Genomic DNA, 11262 nt, shown 5'->3' with positions numbered 1-11262 from the left:
CTTCAGATGTGTGCGCAGAAAACTTCTCACACAGCGCTCGATTGTTCCACAAACAATCCCGAGCGTCTTTTATGCTCATCTTGTGCCTTCGGGCAGTCCTTATATCGAGTCCTGATACGTGAGTTTGAACGAGAATGCACGCGTTGTCGGTAATGCTTAGACGGACATTATGTGAAAATGTGGACAGTGCCAAAATAAAGGTGCCTATTTATATTACAGATATCTATATTGTATGCGTGGCATCGATGCATCGTATCGTCAGACATCGTATCGATGTAATTTGGTGGTTTGCTAGCCAGATATGTTTTTTTCAGTGTGAAGCATGGCACTGTGTTTATTTACACGCCTGCAGCTTTTACATTGTTTTATCTCAGACCAGCTCTGTTGACAGTAGATGAACGAAGCTGCTCTGAGATACTGTAAAACACTGTATCATGAGCTGTGCACGTCTAGATCAACACAGGCCCACGCTTCACTCTGAAATGGCAAACTATATGTATTTAATTAAATGGCAGCTTTTATGATATGACTATCACAATTAGCCAATCTTATTTGGATATCTAAAAGCTTGATTTTTAACTTTTGAAAATGAAGAAATGCAGATGTAAATATTTTATTTTTATAACAGTGCTATTGCAATATGTTTCTTATTTCTTTAATATTTTGATTTAGTAGAAATCACAATAAATATAATATTATATTTTATAATATTATATTATTATTATATAGTTATATTGGGTCAAAAACAGTGGGAAAGTGACCTATGAAGTAGAATGTGTTTTTTTTTGTTTTTTTTGTATTATACCTTGAATGATCATCATTAAAGAAAAGTAGGTTTGCATGGGACATACTAATCAGGCAAACCACACTGCATTTGGTTCACCCCGATGATTGACCGTAAACTAAACTAATATTCAAATACTAGCCTATAATAATAACTCGGATCGTGTACAAACAGATGTTTCAAAATCAGCCTGTTGGGTGGAAGAGCAATTAATATTGAAGGGTGGATATTAAATATAATTTGTGCAAAAGCCTAAATAAACTTAAAATAGGCCAAAAGGTTAAAAATACAGTGATACCATGTAGAATAGATGTTTAAATGTGTGTAAACTGGGCTATGAACTCTGTGTTTGTGTGTGTTGGGGGGGAGGAAGAGTATCAGGTCTTCATATTGATCAACATATGAGCTCGTTACTTTCCAGGTTCATTACTACTACAAAGCAAAGTACAGGAAGTTGATACATCCAGAGATGTTCAGTGTGTGTGTGTGTGTGTGTCTCATTTCTCTGTGGATCGTCTCACAGCTGTGTGTTACAGCACTCGAGTCCAACACACACACTCTTTCTCTCTCTCTCAGCTTTGGGAATCAGACCCGAAACTTCCGTCTGTTTTACGATGGGAAGCATTTTGTGGGAGAGAAGCGCTTCGAGTCCATCCACGACCTGGTAACGGACGGCCTGATCACGCTGTACATCGAGACCAAAGCCGCTGAATACATTTCTAAGATGACCATCAACCCCATCTACGAGCACGTGGGCTACACCACCCTGAACCGCGAGCCGGCGCTGAAGAAAGCCCTGCCCGTCTGCAGAGACATGCCTGATGGGAAGGACGCCGCTGGAGAAGACACCGGCCTGGAGGAGAGGGTAAGGAGAGGAGAGAGTTACCCAGCATGCCTCTGTGTGTTTGTCTTGTCATGAGATTTCTTGAGTTTTGCCCTCTGCTTCATCCATATGTGTGACAGGGGTGAAGAGTTCAGTTACAGCATTTATGAATATGATTTCTACTGTGGAAATGATCCCTCATTGCCATCATGGTCTTGTGCACCACACTGCCTCCCAATTTAATTCTTAGTTTACTTGTGTTTGATGTTTTCAGTAGGGATGCATCGATCCGATACTGGTATTTTCTGCAGGATCGGTCAGACGAGACCGATCCAAATCCCATATTGTGCATATACCATTCTGTGTTATTGGTAAGCCCCACGAAAGCACAAAAACATTGTAAAGCACCATAAAGTCAAAGTCCAAGTGTCCGTGTTGCTTCAGGCGCATCATTCTGTGCACGGGATGCGCATAAGCGCTTTGTGACGCTCTGGATTGGAGCTTTTCGTATTATAATACTATTGCCCAATGAAAGATTATTTATAGCGTTTCTTGGTTTGTCCTATGATAGGACAGATCAAGAAAGGTTATTAATAATCTAATGTATAGGACAGTAATGGAGGCAGCAACATATTATCAATCACATGTTGCTGCCTTCATTACTGTGCTATACATTTAAAAGAAATGTCTTTTAATTTTATAGTTTGTTTATAAATAAATACATTTACTTGTTTTCATGAATGTATTTTACAACAATACAAAGAGCAATGTGTAACATTTGACCAGATTTAGTCCTACACTTATTCACTTTTATTTGTTCCCCACTAAATAATGTTGTTTCTCTAAATGTTTAGATTTTATAAAATTATTGTGCACTCATGATTTTTCTAGAATAACGTTTGCTGCTAAATTATCCACTAACCTACTTTATAATAGTATTTTGGTCATAGATTATTTTTATTTATTATTTTTCATTTCAATGAAGTTGTCTATATGTAGTAGATTGTGTTTAACACACAAAACAGTGATGATCAGGTCAACACACAGAAGTATACTCAGAATTTTCTGGATCGGATCGGATCTGAAAAAATGGTATCGTTGCATCCCTAGTTTTCAGAATGATATGAGCTTTGGCAAAATATTTTTTTTTTTCTCTCTTTTTTTTTTCTCCAGATGTCAGGCTGTTTATCGCCCGTTTTCATGTGGTTTCTGGTGGTGCTCTGATTATTTTTATTTTTTTTAACTCTATGGCCTGAAAGCTTGAGATGTGTTCCTCATTGGCACCGTTATGCTAAATGACAGCATACTGTGCAGCTATAGTCAAGCTACCCATTTGAAACAATAGTCGACTATCGGTGACGGTGACTAATAAATAGTCGTTCAATACATATACAAGCTATTGAAGTGATCAGTGTAAGACTCGCATTGTTACAAAAGATTTCTATTTGTAGTAGATGCTGTTCTTTTGAACTTTCAAAAAATCTGTCAAGATTTTCACAAAATATGCAGCAGCTGAACTGTTTTTAACATCGATCATAATAAGAAATGTTTCTTGAGCAGCAAATAAGTATATTCGAATGATTTCTGGAGGATCATGTGACACTGAAGACTGAAGTAATGATTCTGAAAATTCAGCTTTGCATCACAGGAATAAATTACATTTAAAAATATTTTTAATTGGTTAATTTAAATTGTAATATTTCACAATGTTACAATTATGTATAAGTTTACTATTTTTACTGTATTTTTGATGAAATGAATGCAGGCTTGGTGAGCATAAAAGACTTTTCAAAAACATTAAAAGACCCCGAACTTTTGAACCCTGGTGTACATACTGTACTATACAATAGATCATAGTATAGTAAACCAATATTTATTAACTGTGGTTTAGTTTTTAATAGTTTTTTGAATGTAAGTAAATATCTATTTATCTATTAAAACAAAATGTATGTGCAGGGCCTTCTGGGTTAACTGGTGAATATTTTTATACCTGTTCTTAGAAATGAGCCATCTAAATTAATTTTGTGTAAAAACAATAAAAAAATTAGGTTAAGAGGGTCACTACTTTCAGTTGCTTCAAAACGAAAACCTTTGTGATTCCCATGCATAATGCTGTTAATATTTAGAGGATTTTACTTCATGTTACTTTTAATATTTAAGATCCCCCCTCACATTGTAAAGTGGTTTCAGTGTCTATAAAAACGCTATATAAATGCAACAAATTATTATTATGATATCTAGAATGATCAGCATTTTGACTCACAAGAGCAGAAAACATCTGTTTATTGGATGTGAGTGTTGGAAGAGCTGCTGTCATGGCGACAGGACATCCCATATAGTGCTGTGAGCTCTCAGATAAAGGAACGATTCATTGTCACTTCAGTTTTCAGCAGGACTCTAAACCCTAAAAGATGTCAGATTTCCCACTGTGACAAGTGTAATGGAGAGGTTAACTGCACACTCTGGCCAGGATGCATGGCTGATTACGGTGGTCTGACTGATCATGTTCATCTTAAAAGCCTTTTGAAAGCTGTTTGTGCTTATGCTGGCAATGCAAGGTCAAGTCCAGTTCACAATATTTCCTGATCCCACCATCAACTGCCCCATAAAAATGGCAAAATGGCTAGAAATAATGTTAAATAATGAAGAAAATGCTGTCATCGTTTACTCACGCTCATGTCGTTCCAAACTTCCAGACTTTCTTCTGCAGAACACAAAAGAAGATATTTTGAAAAATGTTGATAATCAAAATAGTTTTTGTTCCCTTTGACTTGCATTGTATTTTTACCATATAATGGGAACCGAAAGTCTTTTAAAATAGCTTGTTTTGTGTTTTGCATAAGAAAGTGAGTCATACAGGTTTGACACGACCTGAGAGTGAATAAATGATGACAGAATTTATATTTTTGGGTGAACTGTCCCTTTAAGCAGGTGTGTGGGTGATTTGTCCTTCTGTACAGCTGTGATTGGTCTTGAGTTGATGAAGAGCAGCTGACAGATGCACAGACGGAATTTATCTCCGCATTAATTCATGCATGTAATCAGACAATCAGGGGTGATTTAAACGTGCCGTAATTACTCACAGCGGCTCGTTGCTGGTCCTCACTGAGGCTCAGGCTGTTCACAAACAAGGGCTGGGAAAGCCATTTTCAAGGGCATAAATATTACGATGACAGTGTTTGTGTATTAATCTGATATGTGATGTTCTGTTGATGTCAGGTCTGTGTTGAACAGATATGCTTTGTTTCATAAATGTCCCAGTGCAGTGTGTTTGTGGGATTGTCGGTTCAGTGTGACTGTATCCAGACCAACACGTCTTCAGCAGAACTGTAGTGCGTTACAGTAACAGATCCTGGAGGCCAGCAGGTATGATTAACACACCGTCTTTGGTAATATGAGCACAGATAATGAAACAAAAAACAAAACCCTCTGCCAGCCTTTCTGTGTCCAGTGCTGGCTTTTGACCTTCAATATCAGTCCTCGGATGAGAAGTTTTATTACGTGATTGATTGAGGACAAAAACTGCTTATCCACTCTACTTATTCACACACTTTTCAGTCCAAAGTTCAAACGCCACTCAGTTTATCTATTTGGGTCCTTACTTAATCTTATTTTTAGACATTCATATTTTAGCCGTATCATCATGAGTTGAAACAGTTATGAAAGTATTTCCATATCAGCTGATGTTTGTACCAGTGAGTGCTGCATGTGTAAGATGGCCTGTTTTCTCATGTTTACTTGAGACAGTAAAGAGAGAGACACTGTGTCTTGGTTGCTGTAGGACATTTAGAGCGTGTTTAATGAACACTTGTGTAAAATGTGGTTATGCACTTTCTTAATAAGCAATGTTTCTGTTCATTTCTGCCCTTGCAAGTCTGGTCTGTTGTCATTTTTAGAGGGTTAGGCTGAACGATGCACAGTGTTTAAACAGCCTTAGCCTTTTTTTTTTTTATCTCATGCTTTCTCTGACCCTTAAGACCAAAGTAAGCCCAAAGTTGGGTTACACTTTATTTTAGTGTCCTTGTTAAATTGTAGTTACATATTTGTATTATTATTTAAGAACACGTACTTACTGTAAGATTAGGATTAGGGTTTGTTTAGTGTTAATTGCATGTAATTATGCATAAATTACTGTTGTTGCTACAGTAAATACATGTAATGTGTAACAGGGTCACTAAAATAATGTTTTTACCCAAAGTTTTAACATCGATGCTATGTGTACAGTGCATGTGTGTAGGTTTCGTCATCAGCATTAGGAGTGGGCGAGATGACCAGAATCTTAAATCAAGATATGAGTCATTTCATTTTTTCAATTTTTTGCTTTTAATAAGGTATTTATGATTTGTGATACTATAGGGATTTCCTAATTCTTCTCACCAGTGTCAAAATATCACAAAAAGAGATATCACTGAAGACAAGTAAACACTCAGCGATTAAATAAGAATATTTATTTATTTAAAGTTTTATTTGTTAGGGACAGATACAATAAACATAAAACACTGCATATTCTTCACTGTGTAAATTAAATATAAATTTCTTCTTAATAAAGTTACAAAAGTGATTTAGTCAAGAGCAGTGAGAGATTTTCTCTCTTTTGTTGTTTGTTTAACATAAATGACAGACAGCAGGAATATTAGACTGCTGTCACTTTAAGAGCTGCCCGGATACAATATACTATTACACTGTTTTCTTTCTCAGCTGTTTGCTTTCACTTAACACCTAAATTACTGTGTTTACGAGGATACAAGGACGAGCATTTTGACACATACAAGTGCGCGCATATAGCCAAATTTGTTCTCTTTCACTGCTGAATGCATTTCAGCGGCTTAAAATCACTTGTTTTTAAACTGCAATGCTTAAAAACACGTGCAACCAATGTTTTCGTGACACAGCACAGCAACATTACGTGAGCGTGTAACCGCAATGGAGACGATAGTCCAAAATCTCTACCGGTTGTCACATTTCTACCGGTTAATCGTGTCTGCCGAAATGTCGCCCACTCCTAATCAGCATAGTTTGCACACATCCAGAATTTTCTAACCATGAATACTCTGTATGCGCAGCTCGCAACAGCACGTTGAGGTTGTAACACTGTACAAAGATATGTTTATCTGTCATAACTTCTAGAGAGAAAGAAACTTTCGAGTGCTCGTCTATTGAGCATCTGTATTCAGCCAACAGCAAACGAAAGCTGCATTCACACTAGCAGCGACTTTTGTCTCCAGGGGCTGGCGATATAGTGGGCGTTCTCACGTTGACAGCGAATCAGTTTTCTTGTCGCTAAATACAAACATTTTGGAGGCAAAAGACTAATATAATATAAATATAAATTGAATCCGTACATAAAAACAAAAATGAATGACGACGGCAAGGATCAGCCTAATTTCCGTCACTGCTGAGCTGACAGGAAAACGATCACATGAGCTCTACGTATTTTCCTATTGGCTGTCACATCGCTGGACACGCCCCATCCGTCGCCAACAGCCGCTGTCGCTCGTGTCGCCGGAAATCGCCAGCTTTCTATTGAAATGAATGGGATCGTGTCGCTTTGTCGTTGCGTGTCGCTTGTAGTGTGAACGCGGCTTAACGTGTGCGCTCTGCGCCTGTGTGAGAGGAATTAACTGTCTATATCAGCAGCTATCAATAGTATATATTCATCATTTAAAAGGAGAAACCGAAACAAGGATATACAAGATATACGAACCGTAAACAAAGCAGAGCTTGCTTTACCATGTTGAATATCAGTTATGTTGATAACTTTCTTCATTTTAATCGGCTCATGTTGTTATGAAAATATTTGCATATTGGAATGCTTGGGTAAGATCATGTAACATTAGAACAGACTTCTATCTGTGCCGCCTTTGCTTAATTGGCTGTTTTCATCACTTTCGTTTTAATTCTCGGGCACTGACTCGTTCGCTAAATTGAGCATCCAATCAGAGTTCTCACTCGCGCCGACGGCCCCGTTGAATCGGGCAAACTGCCGCCGACGTGCACCAAACAAACTATCCCGACAGACGCTCACCGACGGCCGACCATCAGCTTGGTGTGTCCCGGCCTTAAAAGCAGGCATCTATCAGCGGATCCGTCTATGTGCAGATATATTAGGGATCCGCTGATAGACACGGCTTTCAATCGCTCCCGTGTGCTTCTGTGTGAGCCACGCTCGGTGAAGAGAGTGAAACGATGATCATTGTAGCCAATCACAGTCATATCTGTTGAACGCCTGAACACACTGGCCAATCAGCAGTGTTTAAGAATCGGCTCAACAGCACTCAAATCTTAGCGGGAAATGGACGTTTTTAAAATTTCAGTGCCGACTGGTACTGAAGTCGGTACATTTGACAACACTAATCTAAGCATTTGCATCAAAACTGAAATATACTTTGGGCTTAAGAATTGCTGGGCTGCTTTTTTTTTCTTTCTTTTTTTTTTGACTGCTGTACCTTTAAGAGGTTTATATGTAAATTACCTCCGTTATGATTGGCTAATATCTTCGCATGAGTGCCTGCTCGTACTTCTGCTTTATTACCTCACTATATTTGGCCAGGTTCCTAACCACACAATAAGAGATTGAAGACACATTTCAGTCAGGGCAGACAAAGCAATTGCAGTTCCTTCTGATTGGCTGAGAATGTTTGAATTTAACCAATCAGCTGCTTTGTTTTTGTTTGGCAGTATAAAGGTCACATTGTAGAGAGAGAGAGACAGAGACGGCCTGTTTAACGGACAGTAAGATTCTGCTAATAAGACGGGGCATTCAGTCTGCTTGAGTGACTGAGAGCAGATTGCTTGTTTGATGGCGGTTGGGGTTGTGTATCTTGGCAGTATCGAGCAGTCATCCTCTATTCACCCTCATTAGGCTTGTTAAAAGATTATCACATGGTTAAAAAAAGAACCAACACAACTCTCTGTCCTTGCTCATCAACGCTGACCTCAAAAGATATATGGACTGAAGCTGAATTTGTGAATTTTGCATTAGATGCAAAGTGGCATCTGTGTTGAAATGCTGCTAAAGCTTTTCTCAGAACTAACTTCATTTAAAAAAAAAATGGTTAAAAAAGAACCAACACAACTCTCTGTCCTTGCTCATCAACGCTGACCTCAAAAGATATATGGACTGAAGCTGAATTTGTGGATTTTGCATTAGATGCAAAGTGGCATCTGTGTTGAAATGCTGCTAAAGCTTTTCTCAGAACTAACTTCATTTAAAAAAAAAAAAATTCTCAGTGTCTTTGAATCAGCTGGTGTTTTGGTGATTTTTAGTGGATGTACGAAGTCCGTCCTCCTCAAGTTCACACAGGAACCACAGGTGTAGAGAATCACATTAACTATCAACATGATCCACTGACGTTTGACCACTGTAAAAATGTCACAAGTTATCTTCATTTAAAAATTTAAACAGTATTTTTATTGTTTTAACATTTAAAGAAATAGTTCAGCAAAAAATGAAAATTTGATAAATATTCTCATAGATACTGTATATTGTTGGAATATTCCCCGGGTCAAGATGTAGATGAGTTGGTTTCTTCATCATAACTACTTTGGAGAAATGCAGCATTGCATCAGTGTCTCAGCAATGGATGCTCTGCAGTGAATGGGTGCCGTCAGAATGAGAGTCCAAACAGCTGATAAAAACATCACAATAATCCACAGCACTCCAGTCCATCAGTTACTGTCTTGTGAAGTGAAAAGCTGTGTGTTTGTAAGAAACAAATTAAGATGTTTTTAAACCATCGCTTCTATTCATAATCCATAATAATGCTTTCTTCAGTGAATGGCCTGAGGCTGAGTACGTTTTCAGCAAATTTTCATTTTTGGGGGTAAACTATTCCTTTAAAGCAGGGGTTTTCAAACATTTTTGTCAACCGAACTCCTTTGGCATAAATTATTTACTTGAAGTACCCCCTGAGGTCTTAAGTAAGTTTACTTTAAAATTAAGTTTAATTTTAAGTTTACTTTAAAAACAATTTTTTAAAACAATTTTTAAAAGTTTTTATCATCATTATTTTACATAGCTATTGTTATTAGAGATAAAATGGCATGAACATTTCACGATTATAGTGACCAGGGTTTGGGAAACCTGCTTTAAAGCATAATTTTGTTAATTGTTTTGCTTAAAGTGTGACTTGAATATCCAAATACTTTTTGTTTGCATAAGATTACCCTACACTACATTACACTATATACACTATATTACATAAAATGATCTGGTGGTCTGAGGTTCCGTGTGCAAAATGAGGTCTGTGAGTGTGAATATCTCTCCATGATGATTATTTTTGACTCGTCTCGGGTGTAACTGCTGCAGTAAGAGAGCCGCAGGGCTCATTAGATCAAGCTAAAGAAGTCTGACATTTGTGGGGCACACTGGACAGAAGCAGCTCCAGTGCGTCTCTATGTGTGTGTCAATGGAAAGTTGTGTGACAGTGTGACTGATAATCAGCTGTGCATATCATAGCCATAGTCTGGTGAAATATTGTGTTGGTCACGTCACACTTGTGTGAAGTTCCCTTGAATGTGAATAACACCAGCTCTTCATGACATCCGTTTATCTGTTACACTTGTAGCTGTATTATTCTGTTTGAGTAATATTTTTTACTCCTCACCCTCTTTGCGCACAGCAGTAAATATTAGCGCTGAAGCGCTAGAATATTCCATTGTGTGCTTATGAGTTATGAATCAGGAATGAGGCTCTATATTAAAGGGCACCTATTATGCCCCTTTTTACAAGATGTAATATTGGTCTTTGGTGTCCCCAGAATGTGTCTGAAGTTTCAGCCCAAAATACCCAACAGATCATTTATTATAACAGCTGGAAAATGCCATTTTTGGGGTGTGTCTAAAAAAAGTAGTTGTTTTGGAGTGTATTGCTTTAAATGCAAATGAGCTGCATATTTAAGCTGGCTTGTTTAGACATCCTCTCTAACACAGATAAACACTGTGCTCTGATGTAGGAGTAGTGTATGTCTTCAGATTGATGAATAATTTCACTGTCAACAGGTTGAATGATTCAGGCAGGAATTGTGTTTTAGGAGCGCTGTAGTTTCCAGAAATCACCGCAGATGTTCATCAGTCTGGAAAAGCACTGTTCATTCATGCAGGAAACATGCACACGCCACACTTGACGTGATCTGTGTAGCGCAAACCATGATTTTACAAAAATAGCATGCTCTCGTGTACGTGGGTTTAGTGATAGACTGATGTATCTGCCAGAGAGATTCATCTGTTGGGGTTTTTTGGCTTGTTTGAGGTTAATAACATCCTGTAATCGGGCCAACATCTTTCCAAAGTTTCAATCTATACTATAAAATATTTTTTATCCAACAATTTCTCACAATTTAGAGTTTTTTTATTTTTATTTTTTTTTTCAATCTATACTATAAAATATTTTTTATCCAACAATTTCTCACAATTTCGTTTTTTTTCCCCTTTAAATTCTGACTTTTTCTGACTTTGAGATTTGTCGGTATATATACATCACAGTTGTACAATGTCATTTTAGTGTCACGTAAAAAAGAAAAAAAAATTACAAGAATAAAGTCAAAATATACGAAAGTAAGGTTGTAGCATTGTGAGATTAAATTCCTAATAATTTGAGAATAAAGTCATAATTACCATAACAACGTTGTATCAATATGAGGATAATGTCTTGGTT

General features: G+C 37.4%; 1 protein-coding gene across 2 annotated transcripts in view; it reads left to right on the top strand.

Moving 5' to 3' along the window:
- The window catches only part of LOC107742958 (N-chimaerin), a 70488-nt gene that overhangs the window by 35286 nt on the left and 23940 nt on the right, over positions 1-11262 (top strand). For both annotated transcript variants that reach the window (XM_016556048.1, XM_016556047.1), the window contains exon 6: positions 1361-1649. In XM_016556048.1, the coding sequence (XP_016411534.1) occupies positions 1361-1649 (289 nt within the window). The remainder of the gene's footprint in view (positions 1-1360; positions 1650-11262) is intronic.

The sequence above is a fragment of the Sinocyclocheilus rhinocerous genome, unplaced genomic scaffold (genome assembly GCF_001515625.1).
Source record: "Sinocyclocheilus rhinocerous isolate Xijiao unplaced genomic scaffold, SAMN03320098_v1.1 scaffold45, whole genome shotgun sequence".
NCBI lineage: Eukaryota > Metazoa > Chordata > Actinopteri > Cypriniformes > Cyprinidae > Sinocyclocheilus > Sinocyclocheilus rhinocerous.
Note: the sequence above shows the minus strand (reverse complement) of the source record. Positions and strands in the feature narration are given on the sequence as shown.